Here is a 24054-nt window from a genome sequence, read left to right as displayed (position 1 = left end):
ATTTTGTTTCAGTTTCTGCATCCTGCATTGTGTAGCTGTGCCTTCACATTGAAACTGTAAGCTTGTATTAGTATAGAATTTTTCAAAATTTTCATAGGTTTAAGTACTTAACGCATTTGCAATAATTGTGACTTTGCTTTCCTTCTTTTTTTTTTTTTCCCCCAGTGGAGAGACAGTTTTTGAGGAAAGAGAAGAAAAATAAGGCAATGATTTAAAAAAAACAAAAACGAGGATGAGGGAAAATATGGGGAAACTAGTCCTCCTAGATATTAAAACACATCATAAATCTATGACATTTAAAACACGGTGGTACTAGCCTAAGATTGATGGCACAGAACACATAACTCATAAATAGCCTGTGTAGCTTAAATGTCCCAAATTTCATCAGTCTATGAGGTCATACTTTCCTTTAGTACCCAAGTCATTTATTTTCAGGAGGGAGAGTCTTTTATCAAACTCTCCTACTTACACATATCTGGGAATTATCTAGAGAATGTTTGCATGTTCCATAAATCGTTCCTTGGCTTCTGACACTCCAGCCAACACTGCATTCTTGTACCCATCATCTCCTGCCCTTCAGAGACCACCTCATCGCCCACTGCTTGTCTCTGATGAATTTCTTCTGAATCATGGGCCCTGATTCTCCAGCTCCTCACTGTGATAGCTGAGTCCAGTCTGCTATGTTTGTAGGACTATCCTGAAGCTTAGAGATAAGAAAGGAACTACAGCTTAGATAACCTGAAATTGGATGCTACATATTGCCCACGAAGGCTCTCTGTGTATTAGTTAGAAGTTATCTATGCTTCTCCTGTTTCTCTGCAAAATAATATTTTTCCCTGTGTCCTTCTGGACTTCTTCTTCCATGTTGATGGCCAGAAGAATTAAAACAGTCACTCTTAGCAATTGTTGTGAAGGAGTATTTCACAATGCTCCAGAGAGAATTGTCACGTGTTGGTAAACCTGACTCCATTGATATCCAGCCCTCCATCTACTGAATTTATGGGCAATATATTCTCTAAGCAGGAAGGCATAATATGGCTGATGCCTCATCTTGTTTCATAATAAATATTGTTTGGAGTCCTCACTCACACAGAATGGAATGAATCATATCTGCTACATGTTCAAATAGGCAGTGTGATTGATAACTGTGTTGAAAAAATATACGCTCCTATTAAGGGTTCTCAAATTTCTGCCCATATCATAACATGAGGAAAAGGATGCTTGATTGACAGAGGACACGATTTACCATGGGGACTGTGGTCGCACTGTGGACATGGCTACTCTCCGAATACTAAGACCCAAGCCCCTTCACAGATGCCCGGCCCGCAGGCTGCCTCCATGTCTGAGAGACCTCTTGGCTCTCCCAGGGATGGCCTTCTGCCAGCGGTCAAGCCCCAGAGTAAAGCCAGGAAGAGGCCTTCCATGCCCTCCTTTCCTGCCTCAGGACTGATCCTTTCCCAGAGTGACTGACAGGGAGAGTAGCCACTCTCTTCACGAGAAACCCCATTCACAGACATGTCCTCTCTCACTGTGCCCCTCCTTAGCCTCCCAGGGTCCCACTGCCTAGGCACACCACACAGACATCCCCCACCACCCATTTCCCAGCATCTCTGCCAAGGAAGCAAGGTTTGGGTCCCCTTTGCTCTTGGGTCCAGTGGTCCTTTATGTTCTTATCACCTTGTCCCATCTGCCTTGATAGTTCTTTCTACAGCTGGGGAGCTAATTTACTCCAAATCTGCTCTCAGTTCTGGGCTTGGCTTTTGGAAACAGAAAGACACTGACTATTTCTCTTATCCACCCTGCTATATCCCTCCCCTGAGGTTGAGCATAAAATCAACCATATCCTTAAATGAGGAAAGAGGAAGGGTAGAAAAGTACATATATAGGTCAGGATCTCAAAATATGATCCCACTGCACTAATAAATGGTATTGAGAAAAGTTGGCTACGTAACTGGAAAAATGGTCAGACTGGCTCCAGGCCTCACCACACCTATCAAAATACACATACAGACACACGTGCAGTTTTTTTTTTTTAATCCAAATAAATCTAGAAGAAAATATTGGTTTCCTTTTTATTTACATTCAGTAAAATTTACTTTTTTTTTTGATGTATAGTTCTATGAATTTTAACACATGCATAGATTCATGTAACCACCACAAGCAAGATTCAAGACAATTCTGTCACCTCCAGCATCACCTCAGGTTGTCCTTTTGTAGTCAAGGCCTCCCCCATCTCTAAGCTCTGGCAACCACTGATTAGTTCTGTCTCTTGGGTTTTGCCTTTTCCAGAATGTTATATAAATGGAAATATACAGTATGTAATCTTTTGAGATTGGTTTATTTCACTTGGTAGAATGACTTGAGATTCATCTATGTTCTGTATATCAGTAGGCTGTTCTTTTTATTGCTGAGTAGGATTCAATTTTGTGGATGAACTATAGTTTGTCTATTCACCCATTGAAGGACATTGGGTTGTTTACAGTTTTAGGCAATTATGGATAACGCTGCTATAAACATTTGTGTATAAGTTTTTGTGTGAACATAAATTTTCATTTCTTTAGCTATATATCTAGAAGTGAGATTGCTTGGTCATATGGTAAGTATGTTTAACTTTAGAAGGAACTGACAAACTATTTTCTGGTGTGACTGTTCCCATTTTGTATTCCCACCAAAAATGTATAAAAGTTCAGGTTACCCTGAATCTTCATCAGCCTTTGGTATTGCCAGGTTTGGGGTTTTTTTTTTTCCAATTTTTTTTTTTTAATTGAAGTATAGTTGATTTACAATGTTGTACCAATCTCTGCTGTACAGCAGTGACTCAGTTATACACACACAGACACACACAGACACACACACAGACACACACACAGACACATACTATATATACATTCTTTTTATTTTTCTTAATTTTAGCCATTTAAATAAATATGTAGTTGTATCCCATTGTGTTTTAATTTGCATTTCTCTAATGACAAATGTTATTGAGCACGTTTTCATGTGCTTATTTACCATTTATGCATCTTCTTTGATAAAGTGTTCAGATCTTTTGCTAATTTATTTTAATTGGCGTGTGTATTTTTTTATTCAGTTTTGGAATACTTTACATACTCTGAATACAAATTCTTTGTTGAATGTGCAGTTTGCAAATATTTTCTTCCAGTCTCAGGCTTTTTTTTTTTCTTCCTTAAGAAAATAATAGTTTTGCCATTTAACAAGGTTTAAATACTGATGAATATTCATCCACCTTCTGGCTGATGAAGGACTTTCTAAAACATAAAATCATGAAACAAACCAAAAATGAAGAGGTAAATAAATGTGATTATTCCTTAAAATTTTTTATGGAAAATCACTAAAAAATTAAAAGCTAAGGGCTTCCCTGGTGGCGCAGTGGTTGAGAGTCTGCCTGCCGATGCAGGGGACGCAGGTTCGTGCCCTGGTCCGGGAAGACCCCACATGCCGTGGAGCGGCTGGGCCCGTGAGCCATGGCTGCTGAGCCTGCACGTCCAGAGCCTGTGCTCCGCAACGGGAGAGGCCACAACAGTGAGAGGCCCGCGTACCGCAAAAAAAAAAAAAAAAAAAAAATTAAAAGCTAAGTAACAAATTAGAGAAAATGTTTTCATAATCATAACCTAGAAAAAAATTGATACCTTAAATATTTTAAAAACCCGTATAAATTAGTAAGAAAAACTAATAATCTAATAGAAAAATGGGCATAGGGCATTAAGAATCATTTCAGTGAAGAAACTCAAATGGCAAATAAACATATATTTCAAAAGTTCTTCCCCACTATTAATTAAAGAAATACAGAAGAAAACAACACTGAAGTACCATGTTGCCTACCAAGTTGGCAAAAGTCTTTAAAGATGGTGATAATACAATATTGGGAAGGAGTAGGGACACAGCTAGTAGGAGGAGAGATTGAGCCAGTTTTTTTGGAACTGCGCAGTTTGGCACTATGTATAAAGAGCCTTATGATTGTTCATACCCTTTGACCCACTACTTCCTCTTCTAGGAAATTCTCAGAAAGACCAAAGCAGGTGGAAGGCCACAGAATATCAGAATTAGAGGAGAGGCCCTTACACACATACACCATCATCCTGAAGCCCCATTTAATACATACCATTTCCACACTGTAAATAGCAACAAGTCTTTCCTGCCATGACCCAACTTCAAGCAGGAGCTGTTGCCAGCTAAGTAACCTGTACCATTCATGTGCTCAGACACTTATGCTGTTCCCCTGTGGTCCCCCAGGACACCTCTGCACTGGGCTGCAGCTGCAGGAAAGGCAGACTGTGTGCAGTCACTGCTGGAGCTGGGCATAGACAGCAACCTGCGAGACATCAGTGAGAGCACACCCCTGGCCTATGCCCTGTACTGCGGTCACACGGCCTGTGTCAAGCTCCTCTCCCAAGAGAGCAGGTGAGCGCACCAAGAGGCACTCATTTTTTCTTCCTTTCAAAGATTTATAAAATTGGATGAAATTGTTTAAACTGCCAAAACTAGCAGAAAATCAGCAATAACTTAATAATCGTGTTTGCCATTATCTAACGTGTAATGACATGTCCTTGACGCTGTGGAGCAAAATGATAGTAGTAAGCCTGAATCCATCAGCCTAATATTCACTGAACTCTAATCTCTTCTTTCCTTCTTCTCCCTTTCCTCGTCCCTTTATGCCATATACTATTTATTTATTTATTTATTTATTTATTTCTGGCTGCACCGAGTCTTCGTTGCTGCGCGTAGGCTTTCTGTAGTTGCAGCGAGTGGGGACAACTCTTCGTTGCGGTGCGCGGGCTTCTCACTGCGGTGGCTTCTCTTGTTGCGGAGCATGGGTTCTAGGCGTGTGGGCTTCAGTAGTTGCAGCACGCGGGCTCAGTAGTTCTGGCACGCAGGCCCTAGAGTATGCCATATACCCTTAATTGTTCTTTTGCCTAAATCAGCGTTTCTCCAACTTATTGTTCTCAGGACCCTTTTACACTTTCAAAAATTATGGAGGACCCTAAAGAGCTTTTGTTTATGTGAGTTACACCTATCAATATTTATGGCATTAGAAATTAAAACTGAGAAACTTTTGAAAAAATATTTTGTTATTAATTTAAAGTAATAACCCATTACATTTACAAGTTAATATTAATACCACATTTTTAGTTAAAAAATAACCCATTCTTCAAAACAAACCAAAAAAAATGTAATGAGAAGAGCAGTTTTGTTCTACTTTGCTCTTTGAATCTCTTTGATATCTTTATAGAAGCTTAATAGAATACAGCTGCATTCCCACATCTGCTTCTGCATTCAATCCATTGCAATATGGTTGTTTTGACTGAAGTGTATGAAAACAATCTGGCCTCACATAGATATGTAGGTGAAAAAGGGAGGAGTATTTCAAGAGCCTTTTCAGATAACTGTGGATACTTTTCCTTTGATACTACGCCAAAACTTGACAAGTAGTAGTTTCCTAAAGCTTAGTGGCAATGTGGACTCTGTCACCATATCAGTGAAGTTTTTGAATTCTGTTACATTAAAATCCATTCATCTCTCTAGCACTTTAAATGTGTCTTACATCTATGCATGATTTTGTAATATCTTGCATTGGTCATTTGGAAAATATTGGTTTACTTAGTTATGAAGATCTTCCAAATAGTACATTTCATTATACAATACCAGAAAAAAAATCACATTTGTTAATATCACCACTGATCTCATCAGAAAAGCCTCTATGTATCAGGAAGCTGTCAAGCTCACAGTGTGCATACAAATTTTCCAAAGTTCTAATTTTTGCTTGAAAGCTAGATTTTTGTCATTGGCAACAATTAATGTCAATTGTTTACCTTGAAATGACAGGCTCACTTTGTTCATTTTTGAGAAATCAAATGCCCAACTCCAAATAACCACAGCTTGCCTATAAGCCATAAAAATCATGTTTCATGAAAAAAGTGTCTAGTTCAGCTAGCAACTCAAACAACGGCACAAATGTTTTACCTCAGAACAACCATTGTACTTCAGTATATAGAATTGTTTATGAGTACTTCCTATTTTATCGAAAAAATGTATCTCAAGGATCAATATTTAGTAAAATTAATAACATTTACTGGACATTATTAAGTTTAATGACAATTTTCTTAATGAAAGTCTATTGTTGTTACCACCTTGATTTGTGCCAAGGAGCCCACAGTTTCACCCACTTGCTCTCTTGCACCCTTGGTGTAAAAAGCAGACCAGTGGAAAAAACACTGGTGAGGGGCTTCCCTGGTGGCGCAGTGGTTGAGAGTCCGCCTGCCGATGCAGAGGACACGGGTTCGTGCCCCGGTCCGGGAGGATCCCACGTGCCGCAAAGCGGCTGGGCCCGTGAGCCATGGCCTCTGAGCCTGCGCATCCGGAGCCTGTGCTCCGCCGCAAAAAAAAAAAAAAAAAAAAAAAAAACCCAAACACTGGTGAGAAGTGATATTATTATGAATATAGGTTAAACCTCATGAAACTTCTGAAGACTATCAGGGCCCTCACCTCCAGGTTCAGTGGACCATACTTTGAGACCCACTGACCAAAATCACAACCTTAAGAGGAGGAGGAGATTGTTTATAGAAGATGCTGAAGTAGCATCAGTTAGCACAGGGGCATATTCTGTATGGGGAAACTTGAAAGAATGCTAGAGATCTCCTGGGGTTCTCTCTGGTAGTATCAGGAGTCCAGAGGTTGTGTTTAATATTTCAGAAAGCCTATTGGAAGGTGAAAGGAGGATAAAAATATATCACAGGAATAAAGATTCATTTATACACTGTGTGACCTGCAGAAAAAAAACAAAAACCATTCATTATATGCAGCCAAAATGAGGGGTGATTTTTTCAAATTACATATTACAATATCTCACTCCAAAGAATAATGTTGCAATCTGGCTTTTAGGGCATGAACACAGTCAGTTTTCATCATTAACTCATACCACAGAAAGCATTAAATCAATTGTGGCCTCAGAAGAGAACAACACAGAATTTTCCAAGGAACAAAAACAGAAGAGTGCCTCAGGGAAACTCTCCACACAGGAAGAGCCAGCCGGACAGCTGCTGACCGTTTTTTCCTTTAGAAATTGCCTGCTCATTGGGCATTGCTCATTTTCTTCTCCTGCCACGCCCAACCTCTGGAATACACACTTCCTCTTCTGCAGCTGAAGCCCAGACAAAAGCTTCTCTCCTCGGCTTCCTTTAGTACACTTTTTCAATAGGAAATTTAGTAAAAGCTCAACAAGAAACAACACACAAACAGCGTAAAATGGGCAGGCTTCCTATCAGAGCTCTGCCCAGATCACCTGGGATCCCTTTCAAAGAAAGCCTAAAATCACACTCCCCCGACATCTGCAACCTCCACCCTGCTGCTGCTAGTTGAAGCCTGAAGGCCAAATGTACTCCACATTTGGCCTTCATCTCTTTGACTTAAAGCTTGCACTCCTACTGACTGTCCTTAAGAAGTGAGAACAGTAATACTTGGAGGTATTTTCAGCTTACTTAATCCCTGGGAGAAGACAAATTTTGAAAGGATAGTTCCTGAGGGAGCAGGTGAAATCTAACTAAGAAATGTTCTAACTGGACAGAGAACTGACCATGGCAAGGAAGGGGATGGCCAAGGAGGTTGTGAGTAGCTCTTGCACATCACCTTTGACTTGAGAGGGCTTCGAGTGTCTGTGGATGATCTCAGACAACCTGCTCAGGTGGATGGAATAGAGGGAGGTCTGTTGTGTGGTTACTGCTGGTGTCTCCACTTCCTGCCCTCACATAGCATCCTTGTTATTTTATATTCCCATAGAACAGAGCCTACTCGACCCCTTCCTTCCCAGAAGAGTAGACCCCAGAAGAAAGAGGGACGATTCAGCATGCTCAATCAAATCTTCTGCAGGAACAAAAAAGAAGAGCAGAGGGCCTATCAGAAAGATCACTGCAGGGACTGGCACAGGGCGGAGCCCACCTCGGAAGTTGATGACATCATCACCACCTTTGACAGCAACATGGATACCAACTGCCAAGAACAGCCTGGTGATCAGGTGGCTATGGTTGACTTTAAGAAGAGGACCTCAGAGAATTCAAAATATCACTTGCCAGAAAAGAAGCCTCTGGCCCATAAAGGACTTCCGCCAATCAGAACGCAGAGTCTCCCACCCATCACCCTAGGCCATAACTTCCTGACAGCCTCCCAGGGGGCCACTTCCCATGCTGGCCTGAGCTCTGGTACTCATCATGCTGCCCAGCAATCTCAGAAAAGCCGAAGTGAGCAGGATTTATTGAACAACAGAACTGGCTGCCAGGTATTGCTGGATAACCAGGTGTTCTATAAAGCTTGGACTGTGTCTTCTTCTGATAAGCTGCTAGACAGGTTGCTTACCGGCAGATCCAGTCACCAGGAGGTGTCAGGGCCGCCACATCTTCCTCATCTACATAATCCTTCATCAGGTAATGTCCCTGCTTCCTTCTTTCTGATTTCTGACAGATTCTATACAAGAAATGTGTTGTGTAGTCCTGGGTTAGGAACTGGAGTGATAGTAGGTGGCCTAGAGAACAGGGGCAGAATGGAAATGGGTGATTAGGCTACCTTTTTCCCTTGAGTGTACTGGCTTCAGGATTTCCAGGCTATGGAAACAGTCTGCTTTTCCACCTCGAGAGCAATCATCAAGTAAAAGTATGTGCCTTCTCATCTTATCTCATCGTAGCAGATATGTGTGGTGACTGGCAGATTAGAGCAGGAATATTACTATTTCCACTAGCAAGTATTCTTAAGCAGGGATACTTGGCAATATCACCTACGAGGGGTTGATTTGTTTGTGTGATTGTTTGTTTTTAAATCATGTGTTCGATGACCACTCCAGGACTACTGAACCAAGATCTTGGTGAGGCAAAAGGGAAAATGGCAATGCCTTCTATGTATACGTGTAGAAAGAGAACACATTCACACATGTGTGGCTCAGGTCTCCATACACACCAAAGGGTCACGTGGCAATTCTCCCTCCTGCCTCTTGCCCCAGCTACCGAGTACCCCTCATCCAAAGCTATGTTATTGATTTTTTGTTTACCTTCCAGAGATATTTTATACATATTTAAATATATATGTATATATACATTTTAAATAAGTGTATCACATTAAAGAATCTATATTTTTATACACATGCAAGCAATATATACATACCTATTTTCCCATTTAACATTTGTGTTAAACAAATGTATCACACTAAAATTTTTATTTCTCTGTTAACGGCCCCCAGGTGATTCTGATGTATACCAGAGACTAAGAACTATCGTTCTAAAGCAGAGGCTGCAAAACAACTTCCAAAATCAGTTCATTACTAATGCAGTAATCAAGTGAATTAATTACTAGTTTTTAAAAATCATGAAGTTTGACATAAAAATTTAAAACTCCAGCTTCTCTTGAGAAGTTGAAAAGTCTGGCAACACTGAACCCAAATTTCACTTGGCAGTAACTGCCTGGATCTGAGTAACCACTATCCCCATCAACATCACTTGAACATCACTGTCCCCAGTTCAACCCAGTCTGCACCACTCTCCTGTATCTGTCTGTGGAGTGTCAGTTGTTCTTTATCAACAAGTTTCTGTTGTTGTTTTGCTTATAGTAGGGTTAAGAGGAAAAATGATATATTGCTTGAACCATGTTTATTTCAGAAGTAGAAAAATGAAAGCCCAAGGGGGCTATGTATATTTTAAGAAGTAGAGGAGCACAGTATATCTTTGGAAATAAGGAATATTCCTTCCCGTTTAATATGCAGTATGAGTCTGGCTCTCCTCACTCATCTTCATGTGCCTGATGCCTGAAACCTGTGAGGTAGAGTATGGCTTCCCTCATACATATTTATATGTTTTTAAGCACAGGATAGATAGGAATAAACACATGAAGGCTATTTCCTGAGAAAAACTTCCCTCAAGATTTTACTTCCTCCACTAAGCACTGAAGCGTGGGTGGTTTTTCCTTGTGTTCTGCAGAAGGGTGAGGAAGAAAAGATATTGATCTGCTATCTTTGACACTTTGGTGGCCTCCAGGGCCTTGACTCAGCCTACTTTCTGGAGTTAGTCCTGTCTTGGCTAATATCTTCTTTTTGAAAATTTTTTGAAATTTGTGAAAGTCTTGTTCTTTTTCTGTTCCCAGGACAGCCTTGGGCTGTCTTTTCTATATCAGTTAGGATTGGGTTCATCTGCCTGTAACAGAAATCCAAAGTAACAGTGGCTTAAACAGCATAGAAGTTTATTGCTCTCATATGAAAGTAGTCGAAGGTGATGGTTCCCAGGTGCTTGGGGAATCCATGATCACCAGAGACCCAGGCTCCTTCCATCTGTATGCTCTACAACTTAACCTATGCCTTTCATCCTTTGCATCATTGCACATTTCATAATGTCTGACAGAGCAGGAGGAAGGAAGGGGGTGGGGCGGAAATGGATGTCCGCCAGCTGAATTAGCTCCCGTTAATAAGTTATCTCCCATAAATTCCACAGTCTGCTTCCGTTTCGTTGGCCAGAACTTTAGTCACATGATCATGCCTATCTGCGCGGGAGACTGGGAATCGGATCCTTTTAACTGGGCACATGACCGTCCCTCCAAAATTGGATTTTTGTTTCTAGGAGGAAAAAGAGAATAGATATTGGATAGAGAGCTAGTAGATTCTGTCACATGTGCCATCTAAAACCTTCTATATTATTTAAAATAAAAAGAAATTCAATAAATTGGTTTGAGGATTTGTTTCACTTTTCCAATGAAGTAACTTGAAAAGTCCTATGGGGCAGAAAAGGAGAAGCAGAATTCTCCAAGGGAATGTCAAATAATTAGCCATGCCTGTACCAAAGCATTTATTTTTTCAACCAATTTTTTTTTTTGTAGATGTTGGGGGTAGGAGTTTATTAATTAATTTATTTATTTTTGCTGTGTTGCGTCTTTGTTTCTGTGCGAGAGCTTTCTCTAGTTGTGGCAAGCGGGGGCCACTCTTCATTGCGGTGCGCGGGCCTCTCACTATTGCGGCCTCTCTTATTGCGGAGCACTGGCTTCAGACGCGCAGGCTCAGTAGTTGTGGCTCACGGGCCTAGTTGCTCCGCGGCATGTGGGATCCTCCCAGACCAGGGCTCGAACCCGTGTCCCCTGCATTAGCAGGCAGACTCTCAACCACTGCGCCACCAGGGAAGCCCCAACAACCAATGTTTTTGAATGCTGATAATAACTAGGAGCCATCCTAGGTAACTGAGTCATGACGAGATAAACTCCCAAGAATCTTCAGCCTATAAATGAACTTTAAGGTACATGGATTTGCTAAACTGATTATACAACTCACTTTAAATTGATTTTCTTCTCATGTTTAGATACAAAATCATAAGTTTTAAACGGAAAGGACCTTAGTTCTTTCACTCATTCTTTAAAGGATAATGTCTATTATCCTGATTTATGAAGAGGCAGCACATCCAGTGGTTAAGAAAGGGATTCTTTTTTTTTTTTCTTTTTTTTTTTTTGGCTGCACCACACAGCTTATGGGATTTAGTTCCCTGACCAGGAATCAAACATGGGACCATGGCAGTGAAAGAGCCAGCTTCTAACCACTGGACTGCCAGGGAATTGCCCCAAGAGAGGGATTCTAAAGTCACACTATCTGGGTTCAAATTCTGACTCTCATTTACTTGCTGTTACTGAATCTCTCTGAGCCGTTGTTTCTTCATGTCAAAAATGGGAGGAAATACCTAACATGTAGGGCTGTGAGTTGCTGTTAAGATTAAACAAATTGATGCATATAAAATACTTAGAACAGTGATTGAGCATAGTACTATACACACATACACATTTGTGGGGTTTTTTTTTTTAGCTATGTGCCAGGCCCTATGCTAAGCGCTATGCCTTAGAGACAAGCTACAGATGACCTTTGTTTAAAAGATGATGACATTTAAGTAAATGTGCTAGTCAGCTGCCTTTTTGCTCTCAGATCTAGGCTCTTCCCTCCAGCTCTACTTTGTATCTCAGGAAACTACACTTCCCAGGCTCCCTTGCAGCTGCTTCCAGGTACTTTTGGCCAAGTACCAAGAGGCGTTGGCAATAGAGTAAGAGCAGGAGAAAGAGGAAAACAAGTGTAGTTCTACACAGTGTCCCTCTGCTTCCTATGGATTCTCCAGCAGGGCTTCCAATTCCTCCCACTTCCTCCACAAAGCCCCTCACTCTGTGGTTCTGGCTCCCAGTAGCTTCTGAGCCTTGGTGATACCAACTCTTCCCCTTATCACTCCAGCCTAGAAGTGGTTGCATCTTCCTGCTGTGGTTAATCTCTGGATTGTCCTTCTACCCTGTCCTCTGGCTTCTCACCTTTTCCACCAACCAGTATAACCACTTTTCTGTATGAAATTCCCTCTGTTTCAAGGCCTAAAGAAGTCTCTATTTTCCTGAATGAGCCCTGATTGATAAGGCAAGACATGTCATCTCTCTCGGCTACAGTTTTCCTACCCTCTGGATACAGAGTCTGGGACCATTTTGTTTCATGAGGCCCTTTCCAGTTATAATTTACATGGCCTAGAATCTGCTCAGTCTTACAACTAATTGTTCTGAATATGTCACTAAGGACATATTCAGAACTTGAACCCAGACCTCCTAAATAGGAAGTTATCCCATGGCAATGTACATATTTCTCTCTTTAAGTCTCAAAGTCCAGTTTGTTAGTATGCTTACCAAATTACCTACAATGTGATTTTCTTAGAAATTACACTGTACTCCCCAAAATAAAAAGATTTCTCTCTGCCTTATAGATTTTATTTTTGTGAATATTTTTTAACCCAATTTGAGGTGTTGTTTTTAGAACTGCTGAAGCTTCCAGAGTACAGTTGGGAGGGTTCACTTAAGGGCTTCAAGTTGTTAGTCTAGGCAGGTTGAAACTCAGTAGATTTCTACACTGAGCTCCCATACTTGATTTGAAACCTAAAGTAGCAAAGCATTTGGGTACTATAAATCATACCACAGCACCACGGGCTTGAACTTGGATGGCCCCTTTACTTTGGATTTTCTCTTTCCCCACCCTGGGTTTAGTAGAAATAATATGGGCTAGCAGTGATTGCTACCGTTTGAATTCCAGGCAGCTAATGTCCTCTGCTTACATCAGCAGCCCTGAACATTTAGCTCTAATGATTATTGCTTAACATTTATTGAGACCTGTCACTGGGCTAGATGGAGAGAGATGCGGGATGAGGCACTTAACTTAATGAGGGAATTTGGAGCACATCAGCTTAATTCATTGAGAGCAGCTTTCAGAGAAAATTGAACAGAAAGCTCTGTGGTGTTTGCTACCAGCCTGGTTATTTGCAGGCTATCACAAGGAAGCTAACAAAGTGTTTGCTTCCTTTCTCCCTCAAGAGAGAACTTTCTTCTCCAGAATTTTCTAGAGTATCCCCCCAACAACGCACTGTCCTCCTCAGGTCTGATAGTAGGTAGGTCTGATGCTGTGACCACCTCTGTTTAAACCCATCAGAAGCTTTGCATCTTGACAGGACGAAGGCCAGATTCTTTAGCTGGCAAACAAAGTCCTCCCAACATGGCCTGGCCTCACTTCCCATTCTCAACTTCTGCACCTCCCGTCTCAAATCCTTTCCTCCCACCCCCCATCCCCTTGAACAGTTCCATGAATATCTCTCAGTTCCTATACAACTACATACCTTTTTACTCTATGACATCTTTGCCCATGTTATTTTTATCCACTGTGTGCTTGACAGATTCCTACAATCTTTTAAGAACCAGTCTAAAACTTGCCTCCTATGTAGAAGTTACCCTGACTGCTGTAGGAGGTGTGACCCATTTTTACTATCCATCATAAAGGAATATCTCTGCCTTATTAAGCCTCCTCTGGGGCAGTGAACCACATACTTCCCCTTCAACAGCACTGCTGGAGAGGAATTTTTATCCCCATTTTAGAGATGAAGAAATCGAGGAGTAGAGTGGTTAGCCCACCGGCCTAAGGTCACAGAGCTTGCTAGGAAGTAGCAGAGCAGATGGTCAAGCGAGGTCTATGGAATTCAAGACACACTGACCTCTGATACCCTCACAGCACTACTCATGGCCTTCGAAAGTACAACTTTACCTGTCTCTCTTCCCATCAGCCCCTCCTGAGCACCTTGCCTTCTGTTTGTACTCTAGGCTCTGGAATACAGTGAGTTTGCCATAGATGAGTGCTGAATTATTACTAATCTTCATTCACTTCTGTTTCCTCATTTAATGATGAAAACGTTTCCTGCCTTTTTATTCTAAGACAGTGGTCCTCAACCCTGTCCCCACAGGCTGGACACTCCCTGAAGGTGCCTACAGCACAGATAAGAGAACTTTGGACTATGCACATTCTGCCTTGTCCTTCAAAACTGAGCAAAATGCCAGTGTGGAAAACAGTTTAACTCTCCTCCCACCTCCTCCCAAATCACTGCTGAAGTCCTTCTCTGCCACTTCTCCCATCCTATCAATATTGCTTTGGCCCCTAAGGAGGCAGGATAGTGTGGATTTTAGGTCCAGAGCCTGGCTGACACTTCCCATCATGTGATCTTGCAGACAATTTAGAACTTCTCTAAGCCACAGTGTCCTCATTTGTATAATGGGGATGATAATAGTCTCTATCTCACAAGGGAAGGTGATTGTTAGGATTAAATGAGACTATGCCTACAGCAGTTAGTCTAGCCCTTGACAATAGTAAGTGCTCAATATGCATTATCCATAATTATCATTATCTCATTTTTGGTTTTGCAAATTTCTGCTCAAGTGTTCATGGATGAATAATCAGGTATGAGCTGATATGGGTTTTATTGTAATTCTACTTAGGAATGTTTTCTTTTAAATAATGGCTTGTGAGGTTATTTAACCTTCAGAGTTCAAAGGAATAAAAATATAATGGCAAAATGTCCACCAAGGAGACTAGAAATTTTGCTTACTATTCATCAAATGACATCAAATGACACTGCTCAGATGACTGCCCCTGCAAATCTACCACTGGACTCACCGAAGCAGATGGGAGGTGGATCATGGCTAATGCTTTTTTTCCCCTGTTCTAAGGACTGCTTTACCCAAACGGAAGACTTAAACCCTATGAGTGTTGCTGTAGTGATTCTGGTTCCTACTAGACTACTAAACAAAAAGATCAAATGAATACGTGCCCCACTGTCCAGGAGATCATGTTAAACATGCCACAGAATAACACTGTAATAATTGCTAATGTTTATTGTTTACTCTATAAGCTAAATGCTTTACCTTTGTTCTCCTAATCTTTATGACAACTGAAAAAGACAGATAAAATTATTTTCAGCATTTTACATGTGAGGAAATTAAGATTTAGAGACAGAACATCACTTGCCCAAGTTGGGAATTAAGCCTAATCCTGTCTGACCCCAGAGCCCAAACTCCTATTTATTATACCATTTGGTCAGCTTGTTAAATGGACTTAACTTTTGTGTAGTCCCTTCTATTTTCAGGTGTTTGGAACATCCATCTCTTGTAATCAGTCATGTGCTAATAAATGTTTAATAGGTGGCTCTTCAGAGAAAAATCAGTACTTGCTAATTTCCCTGATGTAAATTTTCCCACCATGGCTGATGTCAAGCCACCAAGTATGATGTAAACCAGCTCACAAAATTCCTGAAAATTTAAGAGCTGTTATGCATAGCTCCAGCATAACTCTACTGGTCATCTAAATTAGATCATCCAGATCTCCCAAGTGCTTTCACTCAGCTCCCATCTTCTAGATCAGTGTGTTTCAATCCTGGATTCACAACAGAATCACCTGGGAGCTGACAAAACTCTGGCATCCTATCCCAGCCCCAGAGATACTCATTTATTTGGTGTGGTGTTTAGCCAGAGTAGCATCTTTTTTTAACTCCTCAGATAATTTCTCTGTGCAGCCAGGAGTAAGAAACACAGCTCTAGAAGAATATATCCTACTCATCACCCACTCATTCAACCCAGATTGACCAATATGTGATACACTAATACCCTATGTTATTTTTCAAACTTTTAAGTTTTGTAGAGTGCATGGCCAACTGTGCTTGTTTATAAAATTGTATTTAAATAGTTTACTCCAGAAATGATTTCTGATACCTTTTCCTTTCATTTAAACAGTGACTGGCATGTGATAGAAACTGAATATGGTAGAGCTATTAGTATTTTGTTGTTGTTAACATCATAAATTTCATGATCTATAACAACCTTTATGATTCTTTTACCCATTGGATTTTATAATTTGCCCTTGGTTGAGTCTCATATGATTGATGCAAATATGTTTGTCCCCAGGACAAAATTTTCAGCGTCTCTCCCCAAACAGACCTAAAATCTGGGATCTTCCTTTCACCCGGAACAACCTGGCTCCCCTACCAGACCAAAAATGTAAGTATTTTGAATTTTCCTCGGCTTCCTTTGCAAAGGTTAACACTGTTAACACGTCTAGACAGGGCTAAATGTTATTTTGGTTTACTTTCATTTTTTTCAAGAGAACATCAGGCGCCCAACCCTGTACATTACAGGAAAATAAAATAGAGACAGTCTTCAAAGCTTCATCCAACATGGTAATGCTTGTTTAAAAATAAACTCCCTCCCTTGAGGAATTTTTGTGTTTGGACTATAAAAACAATAACAGACGTTTATTTTGCTATGTACTATTTAATGTCTTTAATGCTTTAAAAATTCTTCTCTTAAGACTGGCTTCCTGACATTTACCTGTCAGGAAAAATTTAAAAATTAAATTTAAAAATTTTAAAAATTCTTCTCTTAAGACTGGCTTTAAAAATTCTTTTAAAAGTCTTCTCTTTAAAAATTCTTCTCTGGCTTCCTGACATTGTTTTCCTTACTATGTTGGACAGATAGAAATGTGTCTTACCTCTGCACTCACAGGCTAATGCATTCCTAAGCAGAAAGGAATAATCAAGTAGATGCTGTTCATCAGTTTTACTGTTAGCGTTATTTTATGCAAAACTTCTCACAATATAAACTGTTAATATATTCTATTCACCAAGTGATCAAGTTTGCCTGTGCCTAAGTATTATCTGGGGTCCTTGTTATAAAGGGGATTCCTGAGCCCCATGCCTAGAAATTTGGAGATTGTAAATCCTTATATCTGTACTCTGAGGCAGTAGAGATGAGAAAACTGAGTTCAGAGAGGTCACATAACTTGCCCGTTATTTAGGTAGTAAGTAGCAGAGCCAGAAGCAGAATTACAGGATACCGAGTCAGCTGTCACATGAAACAGGTGATACTTATTGGATTTCTTTTTTTTTTGGCTGTGTTGGGTCTTGTTGCTGCGCTCGGGCTTTTTCTCTGGTTGCAGCGAGCCAGGGCTACTCTTCATTGTGGTGCACGGGCTTCTCATTGCAGTGGCTTCTCTTGTTGCGGAGCATGGGCTCTAGGCATGTGGGCTTCACTAGTTGTGGCACGTGAGCTCAGTAGTTGTGGCTCGCGGGCTCTAGAGCGCAGGCTCAGCAGCTGTGGTGCACGGGCCCAGTTGCTCCGCAGCATGTGGGATCCTCCCAGACCAAGGCTCGAACCCATGTCCCCTGCATTGGCAGACGGACTCTCAACCACTGCACCACCAGGAAAGCCCCTACTCACTGGATTTTAATTTCCTTCCTTCCTGTTCTTCCTATCCCAACCCAGTCTTTTATAACATGTACTCAAGCACTTGTGTGCACATACACACACACACTCACTCTCTCTCTCTCTCTCTCTCTCTCTCTCTCTCTCTCTCTCCCCCCCCCCACATCTTCTTAATTGCAGAGGTTAGATGATTTAGAAGCTGCCCTATTTAAGACAAGTTCCTTAACCTTTCTGTACTTCAGTTTCTTCACTTAGCTTATAAGAGTAGTTCAAGACTGTTGAGAGGATTAAATGAGATAATGTACATAAAACCCTTTGCAGCTGTTTGCACAGAGTAAATATCCAATATATTTTTTATGCCCCAGGCTACAGTTCAGATGGGACAAAGCAAGAGTTCTAGAACCCTTTAGGTACAACCCTGTCTTCTTTCAGATAAGGGAAGGGAGAGGTAGAGATTTGTCCAAGGTCACACACAGAGTTAGTAGCACAGACCAAGATCTCTGCCTGGACAGATTATTTCCTTTGCCCTTCCTAATTTGTCTAAAGGGAGAGTTTTGGATGGTGTGAATTCAATCATTGAATGAAATTCAAGTCTGACCTTGTCTTTAAGCGGAAATGTAGTCACAAAGACATCTGATTGTCTTCGTAGTCACAAAAACCTCTAACACTCATCTAAGTGTAGTCACAAAGACATCTAACACTCAGCCTTGAATCCTGGTGTGGCTTGGGGAAGCCAAAGTAATGGGATTTTCTTTGGCAGAACCCAGGGGCTTTGCTTTTCACAATTAAATTTAAGGAGACGGGAAGATAAAGATCTTTGATCAACTGTAGTTCTATGAAAACGAAGTGGAAAGGTACAGTGCTTTTCCTAAAAGAAACCTGAGAACCTCTTGACTTTTGCATAAAAGCACAGTACAGACGTCTTGGGGCTTATTTAGAGCCTTGTGCTGACCTGGCCATCAAGGGCTACACCACCCTAGGAAAAGAAGGCTCTGCTAGGCCCGAACAGCCTGATCATGTTTTGATCAAACTTGGCCCCACCTTGTATCTGTGCATATTTGGCATCCTTGACTACATGTGGTAAGCCTGAATATGAATAGATAGATAGATAGATATGGCTTTCTCCTGCAGTTTAGCTCTCCCCAAGAAAAGCTTCTTAGAAGGGCCTCCATTCCTTCAGAAATAACACAGTTCTACTGCCATCATTCCTTGTGAGTCTCTGAGAGATGCAAACCTTGAAAGTTTTTCATTCTATTCTTTCCTCCCAGTTCTATCTGGAGAACCTCTATGGACAAACCGAGTGCTTCCTGCTATTCCAAGCCAGCGGGGACACAGCCCACCAGCTGAAGAGAGTGAAAACTCTGCCAGTTCCACCAATGATGAAAATTAATCAGTGACTGTGGGTCACTGATTGTAAAAATATAGATTATATATATTTTCAACTGTCAAAGGATAAGATCACTTTGTAAGAACAAAGACTAATTTAGTAAATTGCATTCTATAAGCCATTCATGGTTTTACAACTCAAAATTCTTTGTTCCAAATAAGCACTTAGAATCTTTGTGCATATATTGTGAGTTTCCATGACCTCTACATGCCAAAATAAAAAGTCACAACATGTTATCATCAGGGAAACTTAGCTGTGTTTGGTGGCATGTTTGCTGGTTTTTTTGAATGATTTTATGTTTTTAAAAAATGTATGCTTTGCTGAATAAAAAAGAAAGCACATTCCATACATGTTTTTTACATTTATTGCAATTCTACTTTGGACTAACAAAACTTAATTAAAATTAAATTAGTAAATTTCTTTAATCAGTCAGTGTTTATGGCTTTTAAGTGTATAATCATCTGCAAAGTATTTTCTAACATTGTTAACTCCTGGCTAGAGCCCAAATCACTTAACAATGTTTATGTATCTTCTTTGTTATTTGATTATTTCCACCTATTGTCACTTTCAGATATGATTGATTGTTCTGATACTGAGAAGATCATGTGAGTTGGAAAGGTCTACATCCTGCCCTAACAGAATGAAATAGACATTCCTCATACATTCCTCAGATACTCTACATATTTAATCATTCTTTTTTCTGTTTCAAAATAAAGGTCTCTGCCTACTCAAGACATTCCCATACTTATGACATAGCAAACTTTGAAAGACTACTACTAACTGCAGATCTCCCTACTAAGATGTTTGTGTATTGTTTGGATTGAAAGTTCAAGGTTTAGCCATATAAGATCATAGTCACTCCATGTTATTTCCAAGCCTGCATGTTATTCAGCAAATATCTCAAGTATAACATTACCATTTTATGTTAGTATTATTTATTTAGGGAGGTCAGACTGTGCCATTAACTAAATAGAGCTCCTCTGAGGTCAAATCACAGTTATTTGGCTTTGCACTTCTAGAAATGTGTACAATACCTAGAACATGCTTAGCCACTCATTCAGCTAATTTTTTTTTTTAGGAAAGAAGGAAGGGAAAGAAGTAGGGAGATAGGGAGTTGGCAAGGTAGAGAGATGTAAGAAGTGATAATAGAAGAAGTTAGTAGTCCACAGTCTCATTTTGCTAATGATAGTTATCTGAATCGGGGATTATAAAAGGGAAAGCCTATGGATCAACCTCCCAAGCTAGACAGTAGCTAGAGGCAGAGCAAATCCTGGTGCAAATGGAAGAGCTCTCAGGACATAGATTCTGAAGGGTTTCTTTTCTTTTTTCTTTCTTTCTTTCTTCCTTTTTTTTTTTTTTTTTTTGTGGGCTATTTTTATCTTTGAAGAATCATTCTTTGTAAGTATCAGTTAGGCTGTTCAGCTGTGTCACCTAGCTACTTCTGAATCCATGTCCATCCACAAGTAGATACCTGGCCCTACACTACCTAGACTAGCTGGGATAGCGTAGCCTCTGCTTTAGTAATAAACCCCAAAATCTCATTGGCTAACACAATTTTTTTTCTCATTCACGATACATGTCCCATTTCCAACTGGCAGAGTTGGCTGATGTAGATTCCATTCCAACTTGTACTTCCTTCATCACCAAAATAGAGAAAATCAGAGGTGAGTCTCATTACTTCCTCTCACATTTTATTTGCCAAATTAAGTCATATGGGCATGGCTAACTTCAAAGGGGATAGAGAAATGCAGTCCTTCCGTTTGTGTCAGGAAAGGGGAGAATTAGAATATTTATGAATTATTCAAAAGATTACCACACTAACAAAAGCTCAGGCCCTAAGAGATCACCAAGTGTATAGCTAAGAGGTCAAAGCAATAAATCAAAACAAAACGAAACACCCCTGTATAAAACCCACTATTCCCCCAACACTTGCAGTTATATATACGCACACAGAATCTTCTAATGTTGGGCCTTTCCATCCAAGTTGATATAACAATCTTTGCTTAGCTATGAAAAAGTAATGTACTGCCCACTACCACCTCTTTAAATAGAGCAACTATCCTTTTGTCTCCAGGTAAAGTTGCTTGTTTGGGGTAGAGTCTTCCTCGGCCAATATTTTACTAACCAAATCAGAGGTATTCACCAAGTTGTGCCCAACTTTAAAAAATTATCAAGCAACTTTTTCTTCTAAAATGATTTTTTGTTGTTGTTCTTTTACCACTTATATTTCCCTTCATTGCTAAGGATCATAACTTTGCATACATTATTTCATTTGGATCTTTACATCAACCTATATCCCCCAAGTACAGACAAGGAACCAACGCAGAGAGTAATAAGTAATTTGCCCAATGCAACACAGCTAATGCAGGCATACCTTGGTGATATTGCAGATCCAGCTCCAGACCACCACAATAAAGTGAATATTGCTCTCATTTTTCCTACTCTGTGGACCACTAGCAGTTGCAAGGTGATTTACCATTCACTGTTAATAAAATTTTTGCTAGGGTTTTATTACCAAGACATTTCCTGTTTTTTACATATTAATGTGATAGCTACCTTTGTCCTTCTGGTGACAGCTATGCCAGACGAACATGCTGACTGGAAACTCTTCGGCTTTTGATACAATTTATTCATCGACTTCCCAGATTTGGCCTCTGGAGATGTCCTGGAACTCATTCAGCTGCCCGAAAGACCAAGGTTGGACTAAAATGGAGGTCAGAATGGGAAGGTATTCACTTTGAAGAACAGTAGTTTTGATAACGACCTACAGTTTGTTGACAGTCTTCATCTACCGGTATTAGTATTTCTATCTCAATGTCTGGGAAATATGTGGTTCTGATAGAATTTCCTGATTTTAAAATATCATTTTCCCCTGAAAGCAATAAGAATGTCTAGCTACTGCATGTGAGAGCTGCTATCATGTTCCTTTAATTTAGTTTTTGACTTGAGTGTTGTATTTCATGCTAAGGTTAAATATGTTCCTTCTTAATTACCCCATTTAAGCCCATGGTGGATTCCAAAGGGTTGTTTTCAAAAGACCACTTTTAAAATGCCAGGATACACTTGCTTAGAGACATGCCTCAGTACACTCAAAGAGTAGGGGCAAAATCAAAATCAATGGTTATGTTTGTCTTTCTGGGAGGCACTATATTTCTAATCAGTCACTTGGCATGGGTTTCTAAAATCATATTGTATGTCAAGCTGTGACCTAGTAGAGTTGGAAGGGATAATAAGCTGGACTCACAGGAGTCTATTTATATCGGCTTAATTCTAGGAAGATGAGAGCCTTAGAGTTAAGTGTTTACCGGAAGAAACTACTGAAGGGAACTAAGGAAAATGAGGGGAAAAAACTGTACCTTCCAAAAACTCTGGTTTAGCACAGATTACTGGGTTGGTGGGCTCTTCCTACAAATATTAACTGTAGCTCCACTTTGCCTGGATGGCAGATAGTCTGAATAAATAAATCCAGAAAAGAGGCTATGCCAAAGGTATACCACACCTATGAAATTTCTGGAGCAGGAATACAGTTGTTGGGGAATTATGTATGTGGACCATGGGACTGGAGAGACTTCATTACTAAGCCCTGCTCTGCCATTTGTATTGTATTGAACCAAACACTAACTGTATTTGAAAGTATAACTTATTCAAGCTGCTGAGCTAGATGACAAGAGCAGTTTCTGAAAGTATGTAAGAAAAGAACAATAAACAGAGGGTGAAGCCAATCAACATTATAGTTTACAGCTAGAAGGAAGCTATGAGAGGAGTTTTTGCAGATCTATATGATGAAACCAAGCAAGCCTTTGAATTCAAGAAAAGCTGAAAATCAAGGCACCGTTCTCGCATGTCTAAGTAGTTTACTGTAAGATATCTATCCCATGTTCTCCGAACAAATGACTTGGGGCAAGGGGGAAGTGGGGGGCAAGGGGCAGGTAATACAAAGAAAAAATGAATTGAAAACATTTAGGGTCTTTTCCCTCCCTTGAATCTCTAGTCCCTGAGAGCTAGCCCATTAAATCTCCATCATAGGGAGTTTAGCAATCACCGTCTTCCCTTTGCCACATCCTGTCTTCACCTATGGATGAAGATGCAAGTTTCCATAAAGCCCTTTGTATGATTCTAACAAAGGCTTATAAAATGAATAAGATTTTGCTTTCATGGATGTGCTGGAGCTAGGTCTTACCTGCTTGCAAGATTTGATTATTGAATCTAATATTCAGGAGTTTTGTGAACATTGGTGGCTTGGCACTGGCCATGGTGGGAACATTTACACCATGAAAATTGGCAAACACTACAAATCAGTGCTTGCTTTTATTTGAGATCTAGTTTACCAGCACACCAATAGGTGTAACATTTGGGAGGAAAGCTTTCAGGATTAAGAGCACTTAAAAAAATTGTTTTCTGCAAAATGCTTTCTTGTTTCTGTTTGGTTCACGACTTGGGAGAGAGCTTCAGCATGGTTTAAAAGCTGCCTACTGACTGCAGGGAAAGGCTCAGGCAGAAGCTTTGACACCAGAGGAATGACAAAGGGGCCTCTCCAGAAGAAGGCCACTGGGCTCCAGAGGCTCCTAGTTGTATTTGAAGGTGAGCCTTTCCAAGAGACACTCATCCAGCCCAACCTGGGGGCTGGCCAGCCTGTGAGGTTAGTCAGGTGGTTGCCCACCTTCTTGATGAGTTTCCCCTCCTCATCTAGGAATCGGCTCTCCAGGGAGTCAGAGAGATGGGAGCAGATCCAAAAGGGCCTGGTTCATGTTCTTCTCCAGGACCATGGCAGCTTCCATGGCATCTAGGGTTTTACTCATCTGGGGATGGCTTCTGCACCTCCTGGAAGAGGGTGCGGCTGTGGTGTTGGTTTTGCATCCTCAGGAGACACTTGGAGGCCTCAGCTTTTCCTCAGCCAACTCACAGAAGAAGTGGTCTCGAGAGCCACATAATTGCGGTCAAAATAGATGCCCAGAGAGAGGTAAGTGTAGGAGACCTGCAGATGCAGGTTGACCAGGCCATTGACGGCAGCCTCCAGCTCGGTGGAATAATTCTCACACATCTGAGAACTCATGGTTGATTCACATGCAATAAGAAACTAAGCTCAAAAAACAGCATTGGTTGACCTTGGA

General features: G+C 40.6%; 1 protein-coding gene and 1 pseudogene across 2 annotated transcripts in view; one reads left to right on the top strand and one right to left on the bottom strand.

The window, feature by feature from the left end:
* The window catches only part of ANKRD55 (ankyrin repeat domain 55), a 462869-nt gene extending 443689 nt beyond the window's left edge, over positions 1-19180 (top strand). The window contains exons 15-18 of the mRNA XM_079916383.1: positions 4252-4419; positions 7792-8432; positions 16261-16353; positions 18825-19180. Of these exons, the coding sequence (XP_079772509.1) occupies positions 4252-4419; positions 7792-8432; positions 16261-16353; positions 18825-18946 (1024 nt within the window). The 3' untranslated portion in view covers positions 18947-19180. The remainder of the gene's footprint in view (positions 1-4251; positions 4420-7791; positions 8433-16260; positions 16354-18824) is intronic.
* Positions 19181-23508: 4328 nt separating this feature from the next.
* LOC307184840 (ferritin light chain-like) lies at positions 23509-23996 on the bottom strand (annotated as a pseudogene). Its single transcript has one exon. The product of its transcript is annotated as a ferritin light chain-like (transcript).
* Positions 23997-24054: the final 58 nt, after the last annotated feature.

This window comes from Stenella coeruleoalba (genome assembly GCF_951394435.1).
Source record: "Stenella coeruleoalba genome assembly, chromosome: 3".
Taxonomy (NCBI): domain Eukaryota; kingdom Metazoa; phylum Chordata; class Mammalia; order Artiodactyla; family Delphinidae; genus Stenella; species Stenella coeruleoalba.
Note: the sequence above shows the minus strand (reverse complement) of the source record. Positions and strands in the feature narration are given on the sequence as shown.